The sequence below is a fragment of the Oncorhynchus mykiss genome, chromosome 4 (genome assembly GCF_057628025.1).
Source record: "Oncorhynchus mykiss isolate SJ-2025 chromosome 4, ASM5762802v1, whole genome shotgun sequence".
Taxonomy (NCBI): domain Eukaryota; kingdom Metazoa; phylum Chordata; class Actinopteri; order Salmoniformes; family Salmonidae; genus Oncorhynchus; species Oncorhynchus mykiss.
The window spans coordinates 38589051-38616976 of record NC_143025.1 but is presented as its reverse complement, the minus strand read 5'-3'; the positions used below and the strand labels follow the sequence as shown (position 1 = coordinate 38616976).

The 27926-nt window shown below is 43.5% G+C and overlaps 1 protein-coding gene across 2 annotated transcripts; it reads right to left on the bottom strand.

Moving 5' to 3' along the window:
- Positions 1-6759: 6759 nt before the first annotated feature.
- On the bottom strand, positions 6760-27628 carry LOC110521785 (G protein-signaling modulator 2). 2 transcript variants are annotated; one of them, XM_021599647.3, is made up of 14 exons: positions 27390-27628; positions 15581-15802; positions 14949-15084; positions 11839-11978; positions 11517-11640; positions 11220-11335; positions 10818-10973; positions 10495-10603; positions 10012-10183; positions 9393-9469; positions 8883-9080; positions 8463-8625; positions 7929-8167; positions 6760-7699 (listed from the first exon to the last, which is right to left on the bottom strand). In XM_021599647.3, the coding sequence occupies exons 1-14, from the start codon at positions 27416-27418 to the stop codon at positions 7505-7507; spliced, it is 2076 nt and encodes a 691-aa protein (XP_021455322.3). In that variant the 5' UTR covers positions 27419-27628; the 3' UTR covers positions 6760-7504. The 2 variants fall into 2 exon arrangements, with proteins under 2 accessions (XP_021455322.3, XP_090088077.1); XM_090231951.1 differs by lacking the exon at positions 27390-27628 and adding an exon at positions 20144-20556.
- Positions 27629-27926: the final 298 nt, after the last annotated feature.

Here is a 27926-nt window from a genome sequence, read left to right as displayed (position 1 = left end):
CCAGTGGCGAATTTGCCAATCTTGGTGTTCTCTGGCAAATGCCAAATGTCCTGCACGGTGTTGGGCTGTAAGCACAACCCCCACCTGTGGACGTCGGGCCCTCATACCACCCTCATGGAGTCTGTTTCTGACCGTTTGAGCAGACACAAGCACATTTGTGGCCTGCTGGAGGTCATTTTGCAGGGCTCTGGCAGTGCTCCTCCTGCTCCTCCTTGCACAAAGGCGGAGGTAGCGGTCCTGCTGCTGGGTTGTTGCCCTCCTACGGCCTCCTCCACGTCTCCTGATGTACTGGCCTGTCTCCTGGTAGCGCCTCCATGCTCTGGACACTACGCTGACAGACACAGCAAACCTTCTTGCCACAGCTCGCATTGATGTGCCATCCTGGATGAGCTGCACTACCTGAGCCACTTGTGTGGGTTGTAGACTCCGTCTCATGCTACCACTAGAGTGAAAGCACCGGCAGCATTCAATTGTGACCAAAACATCAGCCAGGAAGCATAGGAACTGAGAAGTGGTCTGTGGTTATCACCTGCAGAACCACTCCTTTATTGGGGGTGTCTTGCTAATTGCCTAAAATTTTCACCTGTTGTCTATTCCATTTGCACAATAGCATGTGAAATTTATTGTCAATCAGTGTTGCTTCCTAAGTGGACAGTTTGATTTCACAGAAGTGTGATTGACTTGGAGTTACATTGTGTTGTTTAAGTGTTCCCTTTATTTTTTTGAGCAGTGTATTATACCAGTAGTCGTGTGCATGTCCACAGGGTCTGCAACAGTACACCCTTGCTCACATCAAAAGCATGCAGAGGGTATACAGGTTTTTTCCCCCACAAAGAGTCAGCACTGTTGAGTATATCGTACACATTACATCACTGTTTAAGAGTAAAATAGTCTCCTCTGGAACCCTTAGTATCTGTCTGAGTGAACGACGTGTATCGCAGGAGCCAGGCCTTCTCAGCCAAGCATTCATATACAGGCTTGCCATTCAATCAGGAGGGTAATTTGCAAAGAGCTGTTATCTGTCCTGTTTGTTTTGGAACAGAAGCACGTGAGAGTACTGTGTTTATTTCTGCTGCGAAAGTAATGTGAATTGATGAGAAACCAGATGTAGATCATGCTGGTGTTTATCAGACAGACTTGATAGTTTCAGAGGGAAATTATGTCCTTATTACCAAATTGTAAATCAGTGAGATTATACTATAGCGAAGGCTGCAGTAATTTAGGCAAAGCATTTTCACACAACCCTTTGTGTTAGAGACCCATCGCTGGCCTATTCAGAAAGCAGAATTCAGGTTGCTAATGATTTATTGAATTTCAATAGAAACATCCAAGAAATAGTGTCAGTGGTCTACATTTCTGGAGCAGTAGAAGAGAGTCCAGTGAATTTCAGTGAACTCATGCCCAGGATGTCCCCGCTTATTGTTCTATATTTAAGTGTTAGCCATTGCAGTATCATGAGTTTGATCTACAGGAAATGAGCCAGGAACATTCAGGAAAATGTCTATTAGCCTGTATAATGCATCAAATAAATCTTACCAGACCCTGCAACACTTCCTACAGGAGACTCATCAGCCTCGTTTGTCTACATGGATTCAAAACAGAAGAAATGTTGAATTGTCATACTTTGTTTACTTTACTTTTCATTTAAATTACATTAGCGTTATATAAAAAGGTGAATAAATATGGTGATCCAAAGTTAGATATACTCAAGAGGTTATACCATATACTTATTATATATGGGGGTCATGCACACCTTTGGCTTTCACCTTACTGCCCACACTGGCTGTGCTCATGGGTCTCTTTGTGGTTGGTCATGCCTGCAGTTAGGCCTACTCACAGAGATATTTGAAGTGGAGTATAAGGTATTGAGAGTTAATAATATGCTGTATCAAACACCCTACGACACCTACTTTATTTAGTCTGTTTTGTCTACTTTCTGTCTGGTGTGTGAAAAAATCCATGGAAATCGATTGAGGCTTGTTCACAAGTACTCAGTGTAATTTTCAGCCCAGTTTACAGAGCCAGCTAGTCAGAACAAAACATGTGCTGTGGCGACATCTGATGGCAAATACTTGCTACTGTCTTAACTGTTAAAACTAGTTGTAGAGACATTGGGTGGCACATGGTGAAACTAAACAGGGTAGAGAAAAACACTTTGATGGATAGGATAGAAATGACAAAGTTTGTAAACGAACTAGCTAACGGCGGTGGGGAATAAGGGTGGCGTGGTTGTTCTTCTTTGGCTAGCTAAGGTTAACTCCTACTAGTGTTAAACGTTTGAGTAACAGTAGCAGAATAAACTCCACTCCGGTGAAGGATGTTTCTGATGAACCTCACCAAGCATGGAGTAGAGATCAGGCGTTGTGGAATCTAGCTCCAACTACATCGATTTGCCGAAGGTCAGTGCTTCAAAGTTGTTTTATTAAGAAATGCCCACCTTGTACATACAGTTGAAGCCAGAAGTTTACATAACTAGTTTTAATGACTCCAACAGAAGTTTTTCAACCACTCCACACATTTCTTGTTAACAAACTATAGTTTTGGCAAGCCGATTAGGACATCTACTTTGTGCATGACAAGTAATTTTTCCAAAAATTGTTTACAGATTATTTCACTTATAATTCACTGTATCACAATTCCAGTGAGTCAGAAGTTTACATACACTAAGTTTAAACACCTTGGAAAATTCCAGAAAATCATGGCATGCTTTAGAAGCTTCTAGTAGGCTAATTGACATAATTTGAGTCAATTGGTGGTGTACCTGTTGTTGTATTTCAAGGCCTACCTTCAAACTCAGTACCTCTTTGCTTGACATCATGGGAAAATCAAAAGAAATCAGGCAAGACCTCAGAAAAAAATTGTAGACCTCCACAAGTCTGGTTCATCCTTGGGAGCAATTTCCAAACGACTGAAGGTACCACGTTCATCTGTACAAACAATAGTACGCGAGTATAAACACCATGGGACCACGCAGCCGTCATACCGCTCAGAGGAGGAAACAGGTACAAAAATATCTATATCCACAGTAAAACAAGTCCTATATCGACATAACCTGAAAGGCCGCTCAGCGAGGAAGAAGCCCCCGCTCCAAAACCGCCATAAAAAAGCCAGACTACGGTTTGCAACTGCACATGGGGACAAAGATCGTACTTTTTGGAGAAATGGCCTCTGGTCTGATGGAACAAAAATAGAACTGTTTGGCCAAAGTGACCATCATTATGTTTGGAGGAAAAAGGTCCAGGCTTGCAAGCTGAAGAACACCATCCCAACCGTGAAGCACAGGGGGTGGCATCATCATGTTGTGGGGGTGCTTTGCTGCAGGAGGGACTGGTGCACTTCACAGAATAGATGGCAACATGAAGAGGGAAAATGATGTGGATATATTGAAGCAATATCTCAAGACATCTGTCAGGAAGTTAAAGCTTGGTCGCAAATGGGTCTTCTAAATGGACAATGACCCCAAGCATACTTTCAACGTTGTGGCAAAATGGCTTAAGGACAACAAAGTCAAGGTATTGGAGTGGCCATCACAAAGCCCTGACCTCGATCCTATAGAACATTTGTGGGCAGAACTGAAAAAGCATGTGCCAGCAAGGATGCCTACAAACCTGACTCATTGGTTGAGACGCGTTCTAAGCGAAAAACCTGTTTAGCACAGGTTAGCCTACGATGCAAAAATGTACATCTTGTTTTCTGTTCCATCTGAGAAATTCCTGCACATCCAATGTCCTACCAGCCAATTAATTAACTTGATCTCCACTGTAAAAAGCATCTAGATATTATTTCCCCTTGCTTCTAGCCTAACATTTGGTTTGCAACAACAGGCGGTTGGTTGTACAATCATTGCTGTCTGTCCATCGACATTTACAACATTGTTTCAATATTGAAATTCGATCTCCAATTGAGAATTAACATCAGGACAAGGAACGTCTTTTCCCCACCAGTCAGTCATGAATCCACATATTTTTTATTGATATATAAACTCAGCAAAAAAAGAAACGTCCCTTTTTCAGGACCCTATCTTTTCAAAGATAATTTGTAAAAATCCAAATAACTTCAAAAGATCTGTTTCCCATGCTTGTTCAATGAACCATAGACAATTAATGAACATGCACCTGTGGAACGGTCGTTAAGAAACTAACAGCTTACAGACGGTAGGCAATTAAGGTCAGTTATGAAAACTTAGGACACTAAAGAGGCCTTTCTACTGACTCTGAAAAAGACCAAAAGAAAGATGCCCAGGGTCCCTACTCATCTGCGTGAACGTGTCTTCGGCATGCCGCAAGGAGGCATGAGGACTGCAGATGTGGCCAGGGCAATAAATTGCAATGTCCGTACTGTGAGAAGCCTAAGACAGCGCTACAAGGAGACAGGACGGACAGCTGATCGTCCTCGCAATGGCAGGCCACGTGTAGCAACACCTGCACAGGATCGGTACATCCGAACATCACACCTGCGGGACAGGTGAGGGATGGCAACAACAACTGCCTGAGTTACACCAGGAACCCACAATCCCTCCATCAGTGCTGACTGTCCACAATAGGCTGAGAGAGGCTGGACTGAAGGCTTGTAGGCCTGTTGTAAGGCAGACATCACCGACAACAACATTGCCTATGGGCACAAACCCACCGTCGCTGGACCAGACAGGACAGGCAAAAAGTGCTCTTCACTGACGAGTAGCGGTTTTGTCTCACCAGGGGTGATGGTCGGATTTGCGTTTATCGTCAAAGGAATGACAATGCCACCAGCCATACTGCTCGTTCTGTGCGTGATTTCCTGCAAGACAGGAATGTCAGTGTTCTGCCATGGCCAGCGAGGAGCCCGGATCTCAATCCCATTGAGCACATCTGGAACCTGTTGGATCGGAGGGTGAGGGCTAGGGCCATTCCCGTCAGAAATGTCCAGGAACTTGCAGGTGCCTTGGTGGACGAGTGGGGTACCATCTCACAGCAAGAACTGGCAAATCTGGTGCAGTCCATGAGGAGGAGATGCACTGCAGTACTTAATGCAGTATCTGGCCACACCAGATACTGACTGTTCATTTTGATTTTGACCCCCTCCCCCTTTGTTCAGGGACACGTTCCATTTCTGTTAGTCACGTCTGTGGAACTTGTTCAGTTTATGTCTCAGTTGTTGAATCTTATGTCATACAAATATTTACATTGTTTGCGGAAAATGAACACAGTTGACAGTGAGGACGTTTCTTTTTTTGCTGAGTTTACAAAGAAATGTCTGTCTGTGTAAACCTTTGTGTAAACCTGTCTGTGTGATTTGACAGGAGTACATATACTTCTGTATAGTCTTCCAGTGTTGAGGTTCCATGGTCAGATAGACTGGAGTTTCTGAAAGGCTGGTATATCCTCATCGGCTCCATTCTCAAAATCCAGACAAAGGTAAAGTTTTGTACTGTGTGTCTGTGCCTTCACATACATATGTTTAATTTGTGGTGACAGCGTTTGTTCTTTCCCCCATTCGATTCTGACCCATTACAATGTCTGCAGCATACACAGAGTCACAGAGTCATACACTACTTCAAGAGGTACAATGTAAGAAACTCATGTTGAATTCAACACTTGATGCTTCGCACAAGCCCTATTATTTAGTTAAGTGGAATATTTGATCAATTCCACCAGAATTCCATTGATGTGTGTATTGTGCTGGGGTATTCCTAGATTCCCACTCTGACCCCTGAGAGCAGCGTTTCAGTACCAGAATCTTCTACCTGGGGTACCGTTTCTGTGGCTGGATCGTGCTCAGGCCCTGCCACAAGATCAAACTGGAATTGATCTTTGTGTTTAGAGTGTTGACACCTGCACCTGTGTGGTTGAGTGATAACAGAAAAAGGAGACCTAACTGGGAACACTCATTTTATTACATTAACCATTTTGTTTAGCTGTGAGTTTTGGAACACAGTTTCAAGAGTGCCTGTTCTCCTTGACCAACAGAGATGACCTACAGCAGATTAGTTATTTGGTGTGGCTGTTCAGCAGAGTCTACCTCTACACATTCATCTCCTTCTTAATCACCGATACCTACGACACATTATAGGCAGTGTATACAGCCAGCAGACATGAACCCTTTCCCTAACGTCGACTGATTTCTAAGCCTAATATTTTGATCTGCTGTTCGAATATGCACTTCTGTTATTACATTTCCCCTGAGTTTTTTTCCCCTTTTTACAATTCTTTCTATTCAAAATATTCCTCATCAGAATAATCCTCCTGTTGTTTGTCTTGCAGTGGATCCCAGTGTCGGCTCTGCCTGTGTTCATGTCAGAGTGCAAAGACCTGCCCACCTCAGCATGCTACCAGGTCGAGGGTAGCCGGGCTCCAGTACCTGCTCCTCCATAACCAGCTACTTCGCCAAGTGAGATCAACCTGAGTGACATCACAGGGGTTTGATGTTTATTCAAAATCAACCAATGGAACTTCAGTAACTAACCTCTAAAAATTGCCCTAGCGTCGTCCAGGATTTCCTTGTCCCATCACTCTAGTGACTCCATGTAGCGGGCGCCTGCAAGCTAACGTCGGTCGCCAGCTGGACGGTGTTTCCTCCGACACATTGGTGCAGCTGGCTTCCGGGTTAAGCGAGCAGTGTGTCAAGAAGCAGTGAGGCTTGGCGGGGTCGTGTTTCGGAGGGCGCATGGCTCTCCACATCCACCTCTGCCGAGTCAGTAGAGGAGTTGCAGAGATGGGACAAGACTAACTACCAATTGGATATCACGAAATTTGGGAGAAAATGTGGTAAAAGCACAAAAAGTGTGTTAAAATGATTTATTTCCCCATGGTCAGCATAAACTGGAAGTAAAAAAAAAAAAAAACATTGCTGGCCTGTACAATACATTTTTTTGCGCATCATATTTTTTTTACTCTATCAACATAAGCTTGTGTCTCTACATTTCATTAAAAAGGTGTTTATGACATGTCTGGTAAATTGGTGTCAAAGTTCATTGCAATGTCTGGTTCTTCACATACTGAGAACAGCTGAAAGGATCCGTCATGAAAAAAAATAAAAAATTGAAAATCTCTGCCAGAATAACATTTCTGTACAATAATAGAAAGTGTCAACTCAAACACGGTATAGAAATAAAAACAAAATTCAAACATTTCAGCAGGAGTCAAGTTCATGTCACTTCTTCCAACTCAAACCTGGTGATTCTACAGTAGTGTGGGGGCTCAGATCATGTTTCCCTGCAGAGAAGACGGTCCACTAATCCATTGAAAGTTGTGTGGAGTTGGAGACCCATGTAATTGACTGTCTGAGCCCGGCTGTGTGAATCCAGAGTGTAAAGGGGAATACTGTCGTGAATGTCTGGCAGGGGTTATTTGGGTTCACAGGGTAGATACATTTTTCAGCTGTGGTAGAGGAAACCCTGTGATCATTGCATCAATCTTGAGGAGCTCGTGCCTGGGCAGGTAAAAGTGGGATAGTCAGTCTGGAACAGGCTGTGAGGAGTTCAGGAATGAGCTCAAGTTAGAGGATAGGTAGGCAGACATATAAGGCATCAGTCTGGGCAATCTTGGCAGGGCTGGCTAGGGACAGCGTCAGAGCTGGGAGGTAGTGGTAGTGGGACCCGCTGCTCGTCCATCCTGTTGGCCTGGGATCGCAGGATGAGGCTTAAGAAGTCCTCGTCTGGGACAGTAGAACCCTTAGTGGGGAGAGGGGGCACTGTAGACCGCTGGTCATTCAGTCTAGAACCCTACACAGGCACATTGGAACAGACCAGATTTTGATCTCAAATCAACAGTGTCAGTCAAAATTTCTGAAATATAGTATTTTTCAATAAATTTGGTCCATGAGTTACAATTCATCATCTTTACAATCAGTACTAAGGTGTAAGCAAATGAGGCTTTTACTAACTTCTGAATAGTAAAGTCATTTTCAGTGAACCACCTAAAATTGCCTACTGTAGGCTAGGTCTTGATTACCTGGCACTTGACTAGCATGTCGAAGAAAACGTCATCAGCCTGAGGCTGGTCAGTACTGGTCATCAGGGGACTGCACGTGGTGGGGGGGCTGAGGGAATGATTGGAGCTGCAGAGACGTAGACCGGGGAAGCTGCTGCCCACGCTGGCTCTCTGCTCGTCCAGCCGACGGCCCTGGGAGGTGGCCAGCAGGTCCAGGAAATGCCCAGGCTCCAGGTTGGCCTCGCACACGGAAGTAGTTACTTGAGGTAGCAGAGGACAGAGAGGTGAGGAAGGGGTGATGATAGAAAGAGGGAAAGGAAGGAGTAGTTTCAGTTTAGCCTGAAAGCTACATCTCCTTTGCCAAAGCAATATTATTTTTATTATGAACACAAAATTCAAGGAGGAAAAATCACAAGTAGATGAGCTCCTACCACCAGTGAATAGGATAAGGAAGGCACGTACAGGAAAGGCATTGGACGATGCGTAGGTCACAAAGTGCCAACCAGGCACATTGGTAGACACATGGCATGCAGAGGGTGGGCGAGACTAACTTACATTTCCTCATGGCTACGGGTGGGGTGGTACAGAGAGAGAGTGGGTCGATGAGACTGCTCTGGTCGTCCAATAAGGAGCATCTTTGGTCTTCCATTCTGCTGCCCTGGAAACGACTTAGGAGGTCGAAGAAGCCTTCATCACCCAGAGTGTCAGAACCTCCAATCTACAGGAGAAAAGAGGCACAAAACACCCACTAAAACAACCAGAAAAGTCTCAGATAAAAAGGATATCCTTTTTATGGTTGTCATTATAAGACAAGAACTCTACAATGGACTGCACAACATGCCCAGCCTCCATGTCATCTACTGTAGCTAAACCAAAGTAGGCTGTTGAACCCATAGGAATGCATTTAAAATAATAGCAATAGACCAATTATATGATTACGCTACTATGTAGGCCTATCTCTACGGTTGAAGCTACCGTGGCTTCTGACTTCTGTGTTTCCATCTCTGGGGCTGTGGGTTTGTTCCTGGTGTCCTGGAGAACTCCGTCTCTGGTAGGAGAGCTGTGCTTCTTGTGTTTCTTTCCTCTGAGCCGGTTGATAAAGAACAGCTTGGAGGCGGCCTTGGCCATGCTGGATTTAGGATTAGGAGGCCTGAACACGCCTTCGTCCCAGTTCTGTTGTAAGGGCAGTACATGAAGACAAGTGTACCGGTACATGAAAAGAAACATGGAGGATAGGGGCGTGATAGGTGGTGTGTGTAGGCAGTTTAGTCGAGACGTCACCATCGCTATATAACCAATCAATAAAAACAAAATTTACATACATACTTTTCTTTCAAAAACAAGGAAACGTCTAAGTGACCTCAAACTTCTGAACGGTAGTGTAAATCAATACAATAGTAACATGACGGAGAGGGGGTATTCCTGCTCATAAGAATATGTACATGTCTTAATATGCATGTGTACTGTACATATTTTTGTACCCACCTCCACAGTTTTTTCAGGACTCAGTCCTACCACCTCCAAGTTCTCCATACTGTTCCTCCTTCCTTCTGACTTAACGCCTGAAACGAACAAAATCAGAAGTGGGTGTGTGTGCCATATGTATCCATTTGCATGTGTCACTTTGCCAGGCTTGCACCTGGACTGACTTCGAACTACAGATTTGTGGCGGCAGGGTAGCCTAGTGGTTAGAGCGTTGGACTAGTAACCGGAAGGTTGCAAATTCAAACCCCCGAGCTGACAAGGTACAAATCTGTCGTTCTGCCCACTGTTCCTAGGCCGTCATTGAAAATAAGAATTTGTTCTTAACTGACTTGCCTAGTTAAATAAAGGTAAAAAAAATAAGGTTCAGCATAATGAGTTCAAATGGAATAATGGTTATTTATAATATTATATGCCATTTAGCAGATGCTTTTATTCAAAGCGACCCGTGTGCGTACATTTTCGCATGGGTGACCCCAGTGGGAATCAAACCCACGATCAATGTTGCAAGCGCCATGCTCTACCAACTGAGCCACACAGGACCATATTGATTTACACTAATATATATATCATCATAATAATACTGTAGCATTGTTACTGGTAGGACGGTAAGGACTTGTACCTGGTAAGGTATTCTGCTTCCTGAGGTTCTCAGTCCGAACAGAGCTGTTGCTGTTAAAGTTGGAGCTGCTGTTGGTGTTGAGGCTTGAGCTTGGGTTCTGACCCAGAACCAGCAATAACTTCAGGTCTGACAAGTTCATCCTGGCTGTTGCCTCGCTATTTTTGTCTCCAGTCTGGACCAAATACAGGATGAGAAGTGTATTAGAGAAAAAAAACATAACTGCATTAAGAAGAACACAACTTGAACACAGCTGGGGAATAATCTGGCCATATAGAGAGTTGAGGTGTTGTTGTCCTCACCCCTCCCCTCGGTACTGGAAGAGATTGCCTCGTTCATTTTATTCATACGGAATTCCTAGAGTTGTGACTTATCGGACAATAACGAGCAGGTTCATTCCATGTAGAAAAATCTGTGACTAGATGACAGGTACTGATAACGTGCATTAAATAGGGAGGTGGAGTAAACATTGACCAGGCAGTACACCTCTTTGGATATCTCCAGATGTTTCTCAGCAAAGTGAACGGCATCCTGATGATTCCCCAGGGCCGTGTGGGCATTTCCTAAACTCCAGCACGCTCTTCCCTCCCCGACTCTGAACAAACACAGAAGGACAGACAGAAGGGAGATTGAATAATTGCCAACTCAGAAAGTACACTTCCCTACTGTGAACACTTTGCATAAGCCTTTTGAACAATGCATGTCTTAGGCAAAGAAGATGGTCATGATCAGAGGACTCATAATTAAAGATGGTCATGGTCATACACGATCAACAACCATAAGCAACCAAGTATTGTAAGTGTGTGTACCTGTCCTTGAGCTCCCGTGCGATGATGAGGTGTTTGAGGTGGTAGTCGATGGCTCTCTCGTAGTCGCGCAGCAGTGTGTAGGTGTTCCCCAGGCTGTAACAGGCCTGAGCCTCCACAGCCTTGTCCTTCAGCAGCCTGGCCAGCTGCAGCGTCCTCCTGGGGGGCAGAGGTCAAGAGATAAGGAAGAGGTCACCAGAAACTAATCTTGCTTGCCCCTAACTGTGGGGCTTTGTTAAGAGATTTCCAGAAACATATTCACTTATAATTCCCCCTCACTTTTCCTTCTTTTTTGGTTTTTATTCTTTCCCACGTCCAAACGTACATGTACTAACTTGGCAGTAGTGTCTGAGAAATCCCTGGGCCTTTGATGGTCAATTGGTCTAAGGAAGTAAGTCCACTCACTTGTAATGTTCAGCTGCCACTCCAAACTGGCCCAGGAAGATGTAGGCGTTCCCTAGGTTACAGTAGGCCCTCCTCTCAGCCGCCCTGTCGCCAAACTCCTTAGCGATGAGGAGACGCTTCAAAACAAATAATGGAAGAATTTGAGTGGTCTGAGTGATATGTTCTCTTTTCTACTAAATAAAGTAACGAGAACATATAATATCATACAACAATATTCACACATGCATCATATATATAAATAATAACCCTGGTAGTCATGTACTAAGACTTGTGATGCCACTAATTTAGGGTATGTACCTGTTCATGGGCCCCCACAGTTTTCTGGAAGTTTCCGAGCAGATAGTATGCGTTACCTAGGTTACCATAGGTTCGTCCCTGTGCTGCCCGATCCTCCAAGTCCTTCACAATGGACAGGTTTAATCTATACAATAAACAGACAAAAGTATTAAGGGTAACATTCACCAAAAGTAATTTATTCGTACACTGTCATTTATCAGCCGACGCCATCATATAAAGTATTAAAAAGGTCACAGACATTCGAAAAAGTCATACATTCACCATTACACTCTTCTTTACATCATAGGCAGACTCCATTATAGAAACCCACTGATTAACTCACTCGTAATACTCTGTGGCTTTGACTAGCGCAAACTTGGCCTCCTCTGGGATTTCTCCTGGCTCTGCTCCAGTCCAGCAGATACTCTTCCCCTTGGAGTAGTAAACGTTGCCAAAATTATACAGCGCTCGGGCCTGCCCAACCTACACACACACACACACACACACACACACAGAGAGGAACAGGCCAACACAACCAACATTGTAAATACTTGCCCAGCACACAGAGGGTTGGGCGTCAAACTAGTCTAGACATCAACACATACAGTTGAAGTCAGAAGTTTACATACATAAGGTCGGAGTCATTAAAAACGTTTTTTTCAACCACTCCACAAATTTCTTGTTAACTATAGTTTTGGCAAGTCGGTTAGGACATCTACTTTGTGCATGACACAAGTAATTTTTCCAACAATTGTTTACATTTCACTGTATCACAATTCCGGTGGGTCAGAAGTTGACTGTGCCTTTAAACAACTTGGAAAATTCCAGAAAATGATGTCATGGCTTTAGAAGCTTCTGATAGGCTAATTGAGATAATTTGAGTCAATTGGAGGTGTGCCTGTTGTATTTCAAGGCCTGCCTTCAAACTCTGTGCCTCTTTGCTTGACATCATAGGAAAATCAAAGATATCAGCCAAGACCTCAGAAAAAAAATGGTACACCTCCACAAGTCTGATTCATCCTTGGGAGCAATTTCCAAACGCCTGAAGGTACCACGTTCATCTGTACAAACAATAGTATGCAAGTATAAACACCATGGGACCACCTAGACGTCATACCGCACAGGAAGGAGAAGCGCTCTGTCTCCTAGAGATGAACGTACTTTGCGAAAAGTGCAAATCAATCCCAGAACAGCAGCAAAGGACCTTGTGAAGATGCTGGAGGAAACAGGTACAAAAGTATCTATATCCACAGTAAAAACAAGTCCGATAGACATAACCTGAAAGGCCGCTCAGCATGGAAGAAGCCACTGCTCCAAAACCGCCATAAAATAGCCAGACTACAGTTTGCAACTCCATATGGGGACAAAGATCGTACTTTTTGGAGAAATGTCCTCTGGTCTGATGAAACAAAAATAGAACTGTTTGGCCATAATGACCATCGTTATGTTTGGAGGAAAAGGGGGGAGTCTTGCAAGCCAAAGAACACCATCCCAACCGTGAAGCACAGGGGGGGCAGCATCATGTTGTGGGGGTGCTTTGCTGCAGGATGGACTGGTGTACTTCACAAAATAGATGGCAACACGAGGAAAATTATGTGGATATATTGAAGCAATACCGCAAGACATCAGTCAGGAAGTTAAAGCTTGGCCGCAAATGGGTCTTCCAAATGGACAATGACCCCAAGCATACTTCCAAAGTTGTGGCACAATGGCTTAATAACAACAAAGTCAAAGTATTGGAGTGGCCATCATAAAGCCCTGACCTCAATCCTATAAAAATATTGTGAGCAGAACTGAAAAAGCGTGTGTAAGCAAGGAGGCCTACAAACCTGACTCAGTTACACCAGCTCTGTCAGGAGGAATGGGCCAAAATTCACCCAACTTATTGTGGGAAGCTTGTGAAAGGCTACCCAAAATGGTTGACCCAAGTTAAACAATTTAAAGACAATGCTAACAAATACTAATTGAGTGTATGTAAACATCTGACCCACTGGGAATGTGATGAAGCTGAAGTGAATCATTCTCTCTACTATTATTCTGACATTTTACATCCTTAAAATAACGTGGTGATCCTAAATGACTTAAGACAGGGAATTTTTACTATGATTAAATGTCAGGAATTGTGAAAATCTGAGTTTAAATGTATTTGGCTAAATACATTATGGCCACAATCAGTGGTCTTTCGTTCCAGTCTAGCACTAAATCTTCATTAAACAAGGTCTTGATGTTATGATTGAACGTTTGAATAAGATATGTGTTGGGCTGGAACCAAGATTAGAACAGCATGTTTCTCTCCAGGACCAGGGTTTCTGAGTACTACTAATTACAATACAAAAATATTATTTACTTGTGTTGGATTCTAGCTTGAAATATACTTATTCATGTTACCATACTATAACTTATTGATTACGTTACATGTAAGGATGGTTAATGTTGAGGTCAATGGAGGGTGGATGAGAACTAGGTGTATGGAAAGTTACTGAGTGAGGAAGGGGGAGTGAATAAAGTTGACATTCTGTCAAAACATGGTGTTGTTGGGCCTCCCGAGTGGTGCAGCGGTCTAAGGCACAGGGAATTTTTACTGCGATTAAATGTCAGGAATTGTGAAAAACTGAGTTTAAATGTATTTGGCTGAGGTGTATGTAAACTTCGACTTCAATTGTAATTATTAATCACTTATTCTAGCCGTCACCACAGACCCGGGAGCAGTCACCACAGACCCGGGTTCGATCCCAGGCTGTACCACAACCGGCCGTAATCACGAGTCCCATAGGGCGGCACACAATTGGCCCAGCGTCATCTGGGTTACGGGAGGGTTTGGCTGGGGAAGCTTTACTTGGCTTATCACGTTCTAGCAACTCCTTGTGGCAGGCCGGCCACCTGCAGGCTGACCGTTCAGTTGAACGGTGTTTCCTCTGACACATTGGTGCAGCTGGCGGTTGTTAAATAGAGCGGTTTGGCGGTGGGGAGTTGCAGCGATGAGATCAAAATTGGAGAGATAAAGGGGGTGACAAATCTCATGGCTCCTAAGGAGGGAGGCAAAGGGCAACAGTTTGGTTTCAGTAACTGATAAGGTAGGACAGCCGTGGATTAGAGAGGAGTGAGGATTTTGGCGTCAGGTCAGGTGAAGTGACAAGGAACAGTCCTGTTACACACACATACTTACATGCACACGAAGGGTCTAGCAGGAGGAGGGGCCATGACTACACCAACGAGAGGAACCAATTCAGTTCCTGACTAGCAACAGATGTATTGGCTGTCTAGATGGAAGGAGTTGACACCCCACCTAGTAAGAGTGTATAAATACTGTATATGTGCTTGTGTAAACAGGTATTTGTCTTAGCAGCTGTTTGACCTAGTGGGTGAATAAACTTTTCCTAGTATTCCATTTGAGTTTTTACTCTGTTTAGAACCTAACACTTGTGATTTAATTATTACGTTTGAATGTCTCACCTTATCGTACATCCCTCTGGTAATGTCATAGTGTCTTTGGCAACAGACCACTGCTTCATCAAACCGTCCCAGAACCTTCAGGGTGTTTCCAAGGTTGCCACTGGCTTTTGCTTCTCCAAGTTCATCCCCAATGGTTCTGGAGAGAAATCACACCCAAACACAGAATGAGAAACGTCAATGGTATACTGTACCATGAAACATTCTTGACAGAGAAAAGAGAAATTTGAATTTGCTTCACAAATCAGCATTTGTCTCCCTACTCGAGTAAAGCTCCCATTTGAGGTGATAAATGTTTCATCCCCATGGGATACTGTGACCTGGGTGCTTTGCTTACTTTCTGCCCAAACCAACAAACTGATCACTTCGCCAGTCCCCCAGTAGCCTCTGTAGAGTCCAACAACTCCATCTTAACTCCTCCTCCACATTTACTGGATTGGTTGAGCAGTGTAGAAGAGAACCTCCCAAAAGTGTTCCCCCCTTCTCGTCAAGACCAGAATGTATGGCATTTCGTTTCACGTTTTTATTTTACACCTGCTACATTAGGTTAGGTCAGAGTGAGATTGTAGCGGTGTTCTGATGTCATGGCGGTGCTGTGTACCTGATCAGCGAGAGGTCGTGCTAAGTGTGTGTACCTGGTGAGGGTGAGGTCATGGCAGTGGTATTCCAGAGCCTTGCTGTACTCCTGCAGGTGAAAGTAGGCATTGCCCAGCTGGCTGTAGATTGCGCTGAGGATCTGGAGGTCCTCTGTGCCCACCTGGATGGCCGACTCAAAGAAGGAGACCCCAGCATGGTAATCCCCCACCTTACACTGCCTCTCTCCCTTCAGGGCCAGCTCCAGACAGGACATCTCCATCCTAGAAGGAGAAAAACACTTTATAGCCCAATTTCTGTGTGTGTGTGTGCGTGTGTGTGTGTGTTTGTGTGATCAGACAGTCTAGGAACAGAAACTAATTTAGGAGGAAAGTTGAGGTATACTTCCATCAGTTCTGAATTTTAGATGGTTCAGGTGTGTAAATTATATATTCAGAAGGATAAGGCAAAACACTTCTGGATTTTAAAAAGGTTGAATAAAAACAGGGTGCAGAACAAAGGGGGAAAACAAAAAATGTATGCAACAGAGTCAGTCACGTTCTCCCCGAAAAACTCACTGTATGAACATCCTTATCCGTTCATTCTCCCAGTGCCAGGCCCAGAACATAACATAAATCTAGCCTATAATCCATCTGGTTCAAAGTAGACCATATATTACACATAATAGATCATTCTAAGACTACTATAGCGGATTTGACAGCTAGAAACTCAACCTCAGAAGACGCCAAGTTCTGCCTAAGGGCACGTGAAATTTAACCATACCCAACATCTTTATGAAAGGAATTTTTATTGCACCTGGACATTTTGTGTGGTAGCCAGGGTAAAACAATATTAACACCAGAACCGCATGCCCTTTCAGCATATAAGTACCCGCTAGAAAACATTGCCTGGGCGTCCCCTTTAGCATACAATGCAGTCGGAAAGTATTCCCACCACTTGACTTTCTCCACAGCCTTATTCTAAAATAGACCCCCCCTCAATCTACACAAAATTCCCCATAATGACAAAGCAAAAAACACTACATTTACATAAGTATTCAGACCCTTTAATCTATACTTGGCAGAAGCGCCTTTGGCAGCGATTACAGCCTCGAGTCTGATGCTACAAGCTTGGCACAACTGTATTTGGGGAGTTTCTCCCATTCTTCTATGCAGATCCTCTGAAGCTCTGTCAGGTTGGATGGGGAGCGTTGCTACACAGCTATTTTCAGGTCTTTCCAGAGAAGTTTGATCGGGTTCAAGTCCGGGCTGTGGCTGGGCCACTCAAGGACATTCAGAGACTTGTCCCAAAGTCACTCCTGCGTTGTCTTGTCTGTGTCCTTAGGGTGGTTGTCCTGTGGGAAGGTGAACATTCACCCCAGTCTGAGGACCTGAGCACTCTGGAGCAGATTTTCATCTAGGATCTCTGTACTTTGCTCCATTCATCTTTGCCTTGAGCCTGACTAGTCTCCCAGTCCCTGCCGCTGAAAAACATCCCCACAGCATGATGTCGCCACAATTCACCGCCGGGATTGTGCCAGGATTCCTCCAGAAGTTACACTTGGCATTTAGGCCAAAGAGTTCAATCTTGGTATCATCAGACCATGGTCAGAGTCTAAGTGCATTTTGGCAAACTCCAAGAGGGCTGTCGTGCCTTTTACTGAGGAGTGGATTCCGTCTGGCCACTCAACCATAAAGGGCCTGATTGGTGGAGTTCTGCAGAGATGGTTGTCCTTCTGGAAAGTTATCCCCATCTCCACAGAGGAACTCTATCAGAGTGATCATCAGGTTCTTGGCCAAGGCCCTTCACACCCGATTTCTCAGTTTGGCCAGCTCTAGGAAGAGTCTTGGTGGTTCAAAACTTCTTCCATTTAAGAATGATTGCAGTGTTCTTGGGGACCTTCAATGCTGCAGAAATTGTTAAGTACCCTTCCCCAGATCTGTGCCTCAACACATTCCTGTCTCGGAGCTCTACAGACAATTCCTTCAACCTCATGGCTTGGTTTTTGCTCTGACACTGTGGGAGCTTATTTAGACAGGTTTGTACCTCTCCAAATCATATCCAATCAATTGAATTTACCACAGGTGGACTCCAATCAATCTGTAGAAACATGAAGGATGATCAATGGAAACTGGATGCACCTGAGCTCAATCTCGAGTCTCACAGCAAAGGGTCTGAACACTTATTTACATAAGGTACCATTATTTAATTTTTATAAATTAGCACAAAAAAAACAAAAAAACATTTTCGCTTTGTCATTATGGGGTATTGTGTGTAGATTGATGAGGGGGGGAAAAAAAACTATTGAATACATTTTAGAATAAGGCTGTAAAATGTGGAAAAAGTCAAGGGGTTTGAATACTTCCTAATCAAACTTAATTTGTCACATGCGCCGAATACAACAAGTGTAGACCTTAATATGAAATGCTTACTTTACAAGCCCTTAATCAACAGTGCAGTTCAAGAAGAGTTAAGAAAATATTTACCAAGTACACTAAAGTAAAAAATAATAAAAAGTAACAAAATAACAAATGCACTGTATTTGACGAAACTGCAGAATATGCTCATCAGATTGTCAATTGAATCTAGTCTACAGGCTAACTCATCATGTACAAAATTAGTTGCAGGCCGATGGCATCGTTTGTTTTCCGCTCATCAAGTTGGATAGAGTCAAGGATATGGTTTGCGTCATTCTGAAGGCCTAAAGCAACACATAGCCTGGTCCTGTTTCCCTTGCAATAAATTAGATTAGTAACAGAGTTAAAGTAAACATAGTCCTGTAACAGCTAAAACATAAGAGAAATGGTATCAACCCTCAAGGCGTGCTGTCAAATTAACATGAGCGCCAAAGCTGATAAACAGGCATACACTCCTCATTACACCATTGTTGTTCTAAATTAAAATCAACATATTCAACCTCCTCATTCAGCCTACTTTAAAAATGCGATGTTTAGCAACTTGCACAATTATAACCTATTCCATGCATTTGTCATTCATTCAGTGGGCTGGCATCAATTGTTTCACTGGATAGAGTCAAGGATATGTTTTTCATTATTCTAATGGCCTACTCCAACATGTAGCATGTTATCATTTCCCCTACAATACAGTCGCTCAGTAATAGATTTATAGTAAATAAAAGTCAAATAACAGCTTATTTTTACAAAGTAAAATGTAAAAGAGAATGTTATCAACCCCAAAAGGCATGGTCAAATTATTTGGTGCTGATAAAGGCATAACAAACTCAACATTATACTATTGTTGTTCTAAATAAATAAAATCAACCTCATTCAGTTAGGCCTAACTTAAATTCAACTGTCAAGTAAGGTGCACAATTACCACCCCTTCATCCATTTGTGATTCATTCAGTGAGGAGAGAGAGACTCATTAGAGCGTGGCTGGGTACCAACGTCCCACAGCACATCGTCTTGGCGGATTATGTTAGGAATAAGTGTGTGGAAAAAGACCCTAAATACTTCTCTGTTGATTTAAAAATTCAGACAAATGAGTAGTGTAAAATACAAACATTTAGGAAAAGTCATGGAAGGAGCAGGTCATAGCTACAAAAGCAAACATCAGTGGCTGTTGGCCTATGGCGGTTCTCGTGTTAAAGGCCGACAACGACCACCATCACCAGAACAAACACACATAAGATCGTAAATCGCAAACATAGCAGTTATGGTCAAAGTGCTGTCCCAATCAGAGAATACCAGACCTAGCCTGGTCCCAGATCTGTTTGTGCTCATGGTAATTGCTGTCATTTTCAAGCCAAACATGGCATGACAATTGTTTGCATGATAGCACAGACGGGCACTCCGGGTACACCAGACCAATGACATGGACTGCTGAAATACATTTGTCATGTTGGTATACCGAACCAAAGATCATTCCACGAAGACAGTTCGGCTCCACAGCACACCCATCCGTGCATGTGGTTAGGATCTGCATCTATACTGTAGAAGTACACAGTCCACACCCTGCCACCACCAGCTTAAAAACAGCTGTGGTTGGTTACTCCTCAGGGAAGTTCTGTTGCTTTCTTTAAAAAGTACAGCTTCAGGCTTCCTCTGATGCCACCATAGAGGCAGCAAAACAACAACAGGCATTTCTAAAAAAAAAAATAGTCTCACCAGAAGAGTAGTGCCTTTCAGACTCTTCCTGGGTTAGCCTGAGGACGAGGTTACAGTACCTACCCGGAGAGTATACTGCTGAAGGAAGAGTAAACTATAGGATTATTATGTCACATCATAGTTACCCATAATTAGCATGGCTTTGTCCAAGCATGACTCCCCACCTCCATACAGCACAGCATATAACATGCTGTAGGCACACTGCCTGAAGTGGCAAAAACATGGTCAACTCAATCCAACACATACAATACAGTAAACCCCTGCTCTCCTCACTACCAACCAAGCATTTTCCAGCATCCGATTCAAACATCAATGAACATTAGCTGATAGGAAAATAGTACATTAATGAACAACCACAACCAATGTCCAAGACAAATCATTACTGTGATTAGAGTTCGATTAGAATATAATGCCCGACACACCCATGCAAAGCTAATCGGACATATGGGCCAGTCATCCAGAGACTTCAGTGCTGCACCTATAGCTAACATACAGTACCTGCTGCCTCTCTTCATCCTAACCCATTCCCGGACCCTTGATAGGACAGACATCGCAAGCTTCTTGATCACTCGGTCACTGGCTTTGATCGAGACCGGCTCCTTCAGGGAGAGACAACTCAGTTGCTGTCCTTTGGCGTGCATACACATACCAACGGCGGTGAACCGTTAGCTAGCCCAGATACAGCAACAACAAAAACTAAAAATAAATATATATATCCCCAGGAAGACTCTCCAATGTCGACACAGTCTCTTAAAACCGTCTCTCTGACCTGCAGTAACAGCACAACTTCAGACTATAACTGCCTTCTGTCCTGGACTCCTAACCCCTCCCAGTTAGACGTCCAAAGCATCAAATCTTCTGTTGACAGTCTAGTCAGGGCTGCAGTCGAGGTAAAAGTAGGTTTCACATACAGGAATGGGATCAGGGGTTGTGGTAGTGACTACGGTAAGCAGGGCTTAGCCGACGGCAGCATATCTTCTCCTCCCTCCTCTTGGCCACCTGCTGGTGCGTGTCACATCTCATTAGCCAGCATGTTCAGAGGTAATTACAGGGGATAGCTAAGTGGCTCCGGGATTGACTAATGCTTTTTGTTACAAAATACCTGTGAATTCTGACTGAGGCTGGGCATACCCACTCCTTATGACACCTCAACGAATGTGGATCGAGTGTTCGTCTGCTGATCGTTCAGCGCACTGTTTTAGGGACCAAACGCTGTGGTCCCTAAAACAGAAGATTAGCATTCCTGCAAATTTATTTTGATCTTTGAGAAATGAATCTAATTGATTGCACCCAAATTGACCATGGTGCTGGGTTCTGTTCAAGTGCATCTGCCCACCTGGCAGTTTCTTCACATGGAATCTTTGCTGCTGCTTTGGCCCTCGTGCCGTAGCCCTGTGTGTCAGACTCGTGCCGTAGCCCTGTGTGTCAGACTCGTGCCGTAGCCCTGTGTGTCAGACTCGTGCCGTAGCCCTGTGTGTCAGACTCGTGCCGTAGCCCTGTGTGTCAGACTCGTGAACAACACCTGTGCGTTGATAGCAGCCAAGTCAAGCATGTTGTAGAACACAGCAACAGGTCAGCAGCAAGTTCCTCCTTTCACCAAGTACAGCCATGCCATCTGATCCGAAACATTATCCAACACTCACTCACCTGCTGCCTGATATTGATCCTTTCCCAGATATGGAAAGCCGTTCAGCATGAATCAGAAATGTCTGGATCATCTGAGACGTTTTCATTTAGATCTTGTAGCAAAGCTAACGCAGCATGTGCATCCATTCGTCTTGGTCTTGCCATAGTAAATTACGCATGCTCTCACTGTGTAGCATACTCCATTACGGTCTAGAGGAAAATTCCACCCCAAAACTCTTTTGGTATTTGTTTCATTACTCCATTGGTGAGATAATTCCCAAATGTTTTGCTTGTCAGCAGTCAAAATAAGGAAATAATCCCCGTATGATGCATTTTGTATCATATGATGCAAAACAGTATCAGATGCTAAATATTTTTCAATGAGAAACACTGCACCAAACATCTTGGATGTAAAATTCCACGACTAGAATCTCCTCGGTAAAAAACGTCAAAATGAATGATAGATTTCAGAAATCCTACTATTTTGAGGGAGTGTATACTGGTTACGCCATCTCAAAATTGACAAAACGGTACTACATTGTTCAAGCAAAGGTCTTTAAAAAATGAATTTATTTATTTACATCCCCCTATTTTCTCCCCATTACATGATATCCAAGTGGCAGTTAGTCTTGTTCCATCGCTGCAACTCCCGTATGGACTCGGGAAAGGTGAAGGTCGAGAGCCAGGCGTCCTCCAAAACACAATCCTGCCAAGCTGCACTGCTTCTTGACAAACTGCTCGCTTAACCCGGAAGCCAGCCGCACCAATGTGTCGGAGGAAACACCGTCCAGCTGTCGACTGCGTCCGCATGCATGCACCCGGACCGCCACAGAGTCGCTAGAGCTCGATGGAACAAGGACATCACGGCCAGCCAAACCCTCCCCTAACCTGGAGGATGCTGGGACAACGATGCACCGTCCCATCGGTCTCCCGGTTTTGGCCGGCTGCAACACAGCCCGGGATCAAACCTGGGTCTGTAGAGATGCCTTAGACTGCTGCGCCACTCGGTAGGCCCTCAAAGGTATTTTAAGGGAGTACGCAAGCACAATCATTCAGGTCACCTACTAGGCGAACTGAAGCATGCTGACAACTTAAAAAACTGCTGGTGTTTGGTGGAGTGATAGTGGGTACACCATTTTGAGATTATAATTAGAAAAGATGAATGCAATACAATGACCCGCCCTGTTCTTCATTCACAATTGGTGATTACATAATTATGCATCGTTCGCTTCCCCTCGCTCATCAACACCCATTCTCCCCCATGCTACTGTACTTTATTTAATCTATTGTTATATCTGTGAAATTAGTTTTGATTCAGTTTTGAAGCAATTATGGGGGTGATTATCAACTGGGCACAGCACCTTCAACTAGGGAAAGGGAGTGGAGCAGGCCCTAATGTCAGGAGGGGCAATGGGAAAAAACATTTTAAAAAAAATTATATGTCCAAACTGGTTATAACCATTACATTTTTGTCATATTAAGATTCTAACAATGACAATGTGTTATAGGGATGCACGATATATTGGAATCAGATGATATTAGCTAAAAATGCTACCGTCGACCCGATGTCTAGTTTAACGCCAATGTGCAAAGCTGATGTCAAAGCTGACATGCATACCTCTATAACGTAGGTACATGACGCCACGTAAAATGTAGCGCTACACAGCATTCCTAACCTAGCCCACAATGTCTGCTGTGTGGATCGAGCAGTCAACAAGTCGAGCAGTCATTTGAAAGAGTAAAACAATTTCAGCGAGACAAATCAAAAGGCGAAATCCATTAACACAAAGATAATGGAAATCATTGCCCTTGACAATCAACTGTTCTCTGTCGTGGGTGATGTTGGCTCTTCGCCTACTGGTCGATCACCGGTTCACACGCTATTTTTCCAAATGTTGCCCTACCGGAGTTACACAGTAATAGCGTTACTGCCATTAGCTTCACGACTGACATTTGGACCAGCGATATCAGCCCCATGAGCATTGCTGAGTCTGACAGCGCAGTGGGTCGTCGAGGATTTTGTACTGAAGTCATATGTCGGGCTCATGAATATGCTAGCCGTCATACCGCTGCTGCCATTTCAATGGCATTTGAGAACATGTTTGAAACATGAACACACTAGCTAGCTCCAGTCGAACAACTGACTTCATCAACTGCACCTGCAGCAGACGTGACACCCTGCCAAAAATCCCAGTGAAGTGAAGGAGGGATGGGCCTTCCCAGAAGAGAGTCTGATGAAAGTTATGACTCAAGCAAACAAATGTTAGCTGCATTTTCTTTGTACATACGGAAACGGTCCCTGAAATTGATTTCATCAAAATCATTCAGTGGGTTGCTCATGTCTATAACCACCCTTCTGTCTGGCATTTGTGGTGCTATTTGATCATCATCGAAAAACAGTCCAGGTGCCATTGGAGAGTTCCTCAATGTGCTTGCCACCTTGATAAGCTCATTTCCTGACAATGGCTCACCGCTCTTCATACTGGGCGACTTCCAACTTCCAGACGTCTGCCTTCAATTAATTTCTTTCCATCTCCCCCTTCTTGCCTCGTTTGACCTCACCCTTCCCCAAATCCCCTCCAACTCACAAGACAATGCGCTTGACCTCATCTTTACTAGAGGCTGCTCGGTACTAATCTCACTGTTAATATACACAATCACAAAGAAATCAATCAATATTTAGTTGAGGAAGGTCATGAAAATCATGATACAAAAGAACAGAATAGCATGTTGAGTTTTATTTATCTGTGCTTAGTAGCCAAGGCTATGGCTGTGCCATGCTCTTCTATGAACTTGACGGCCTGCACAGAGCCCTGACCTCAACCCTATCGAACACCTTTGGGGTGAATTGGAATGCAGACTGCCAGCCAGGCCAAATCGCCCAACATCAGCCCTTGTGGCTGAATGGAAGCAAGTCCCCGAAGCAATGTTTCAACATCTAGTGAAAAAGCCTTCCCAGATAAGTGGAGGCTGTTATAGCAGCAAAGGGGGACCAATTCCATATTAATGCCCATGATTTTGGAATGATTCAGGGAACCCCTACACGAGTTTCAGTCACCCCTGATATGAACTTTGGAGATAACGAAGTCAAATGTCCATGATGGAGATAGTATCTGCTGCACAACTACAGCAGCACAACAGGAACAGGGTAAGAACTCAATTTCCCACAAGGCACTGTGGTGGCCCACTACTTATCCTCCAGTTGGGTAAATAAGGCCAATCTGAAGAAATCCACTTGTCTGTATTTAGTGCATTAACTCATTAAAAATGGGTTGTTCCACTTCAAAAAGCACAAAAATAAATACAATTGGATTGACACCCACCGTCGCTGATTGTTCTGAAATTGTTTCTGTTAGAAACAGATAAGATTATAATTCCTGCAACATTGTTACAATATATATAAATAAAAAAATAAATAAATAAAACTAAAAAAAAATCAGATTAATATAATATTCAATAAATATAGTCCCTAACATCTGATTTGTACCAAACATGTTTCTAACCAAGTTAGACATGAGGAATCCAATGAAATGGTTAAAAGCCACCCAGGGACCCTCCATTCCCAACCCCACCTCAACAACAAGTATATAGTATCAGCTATGTCTGAAAGGAATATGTCTAACTCACTGTCTAAAAACAAATGTTGGTCCAAAACAGATTTTGGTACTGTATTTATTAAAAAAAATATATGAATTGTATAAATTAAAATGGCCAATTTGGGTGCAATCAATTAGCTGCATTTTTAAAATATATTATATTGACAAAATAATGTTACAGGAATGTGAATCTTATCTGTTTCTAAATACAGAAATAATTTCAGAACAATCCGAGGTTGGTGGCTGTCATGGCTTGGTGAAATGACATGGAACGACCGTAATGACTGTCCTGGCCCAAGGTGCCCTCGGCTTGGGTGTATGCTACGGTGAACCACTATGTTTACCGATTAGCTTTCACAAGGACAGGTGGCATCAAAGCACTGGTTAGGTCACACCTCCGGTCTAAATTGTATTGAATTAAGGTTTCAGTCATGCACATGGCAATGACAGATTATTTGTCTATTGACCAGGATCTTTACTCCCAGTAAAATGGGGCGGGTTATTTTTTTTTACAAGGAAGAGAGACGTTGCTATGTAATCTACACTATACCGGTTTGCTCCATTTCCAGGCAAACCGGTCTGCGGAATGACAGTTGGACACGTTTTGAAATGTGCTTCAGTTCAGAGACAAGCTCCAAAATTGAGAGCAGAACATTCACAGTCTGCACTGTGGAGGACCGAGGCCAAACTATAAAGACAATATAAAAACTTTTTTTTTTTTTAATTCAAAACACTGCTTACAACCTCAGGCCTGTTAAGGCTACTTCAACTCCATATCACTGGCCTACCACTGGGATGTCGGTGTACTGAGACTGAAGGAGAGAATCGCCTACCTCCGGTCACTGTCACCACAGGGAACACAGATTGAACTAACCAATACATCAAATGACATTCCAAAAGGGTGGCATAGTTACATGCCCCAAAATAAGAGGAGAGAACACACATACTTTATATAGATAGGTGGCGGGAATGAAGCGCTTGCTCCTCGTCCTGCGCGCTAAGCAGAGAAACACTGCTGTCCATTATGGGTGCATAACAAGTACAGAAGTCATTATGATCCAAATTAAAAACCAGGCGGAGAAAAAGAGAGCTGGAGAGCATGGTGGAGGAATCACAGCCAACCATACACTTTGGAAGAAATAAAATGTAGTAGCTCAAATAAAAACTAAACCAGATGCAAACCATTTCAAAAGGAAGTCAGGCAGACACTGCTGTGCGAGTGCCAAAGGGTAAGCGAGACAGTGGAAAAATACACCACACAAACGTTGCACAAGGGGAAAACAACAGCAAAGACCTCACAAGTAACCCCCCCCAGCTATCTGAATTTGTAATAATCAAGTTCGAATTATGGACAGGGAGGCCAACATTGATTTGTCAGTCACTCTGAATGAGAGGATGCAGACCGGAGAGTCACTACGGCCCCTCATGAGGAGTTCAGATTTGTTGTGGCATCCAGCCCCATCAAAATTGCCAATCCCTGCTGTAGAGGGTTCAACATAATCACAACAAGGGGACAAGGGAGTGAGACTGCAGGCCCAGTAGTGTGTAAAAGGCAACCATTCATAGAAGACTTTGTATTAGGGTTGCCTGCATTTCAGCTTGGATGTTTGGTTTGGATGGCTTCTCATTCTCAACCCTGGTTTTAGCTTATTTTACCTACTTTCAAGACTGATGAAAGACAAGCTGGTGGGCCAGGGCAAGTTATTTGGTTTTCTAGATGGATGGAAAGAAGCGCGAAACACCGCAGATAAGCAAACAAGTCATCAGGACCTGATGGGAAATTTGCTGTACTGTGGATTTGGGTTGCACTGTGTGGCTATGAATGGGCTCCCGAGCAGTGCAGCGGTCTAAGGGACTGCATCTCAGTGCTAGAAGCATCACTACAGACAACCTGGTTCGAATCCAGGCTGTATCACAACCGGCCATGATTGGGAGTCCAATAGGGCTGCACACAATTTGCCCGGGTTTGGTTGGTGTAGGCCATCATTGTAAATAAGAATTTGTTCTTAACTGACTTGCCTAGTTAAATAAAAGGTAAAAAAAAAAAATAACATGAAAACATCATGAACATGCCCACCATGCTGGAGTCAGGAACTGGTACAAAGTCAGATCTGACACACCACCCATTGCCCAATATCGTGTCCTATTCAGACAGTAATTAAACCTAATGAAATATACCAGTTGATTTCGAAATATATGACCTACCTTATGGATTAAAACTGTTTTACCCTTATCATAATCTTAGGACCAATCAAGCATTTTACTCCCTTGTTTACATTTTGTTGGTTGGTCCACTTGGTAGTATGCCATTTTTCGCTGTTAGTGTATACCAGATCAGTACAAAGTACGCAAGAGGCTTCTCAAGCACAGAACAATAAAACATAGTTAGTGTAGCGTACATATTCATGCATTTAGACTTCAATTCCATGCACATTTCCATATGAGCCCCAAAGTTAATAAGAAACTGTTTTCATGCGTGGAGTCGTCTGGCACGTTCGCATTAGTAGCCTGAACAAACTTACCTTATAATTGTGTATTCGGATTCGCCCATTATTCAATGTGGCTTAGACTTCAGAAACCTAACAGCATATCCTATTCATATTTTCAATTTCGCGGTAATGTCGATTTTTAGCAAATAGACCGTTTCATTGAAGTGAAAAATGTTTGCCTCACTACTTTCGCCAGTGCGCACCCCCCACAAAATACCAAATTGGCCAATGGCGTTAAACACAACTTGAAGCAAACCACGCCTTATAGTAACACTGGTATCCTTGACCAATTACATTTCGACATACCTATAGTCGAGATACATTGTAATTTTTACTTTTCTGTTACTGTTTTCAAGGTCAATTTGGAAACAAAGGCAGCATTAGACTACTACTGTCAATGGACTTGGTCTATTAACTGATCTAATATTTGAATAAGAAATGCAATCTGATTCACAAGACTGTTATGAGGCAAATGGAAGACATTACATGCATGTCCACCTAATTATCACTAATAATGCTTTATTGCTCAATGAATTTAGCAACAACAATTTGTGAGGCTAATCTGCTCTG

Coding starts and splice junctions, on each gene's coding strand:
- LOC110521785 (XM_090231951.1), bottom strand. CDS start 20,292: ATGTGTATGCACGCCAAAGGACAGCAACTGAGTTGTCTCTCCCTGAAG. Junction 11,641..11,838: donor AAAGCCACAGAGTATTACGA/GTGAGTTAATCA, acceptor TTTATTGTATAG/ATTAAACCTGTCCATTGTGA. Junction 10,974..11,219: donor GTGGCAGCTGAACATTACAA/GTGAGTGGACTT, acceptor TCTGCCCCCCAG/GAGGACGCTGCAGCTGGCCA.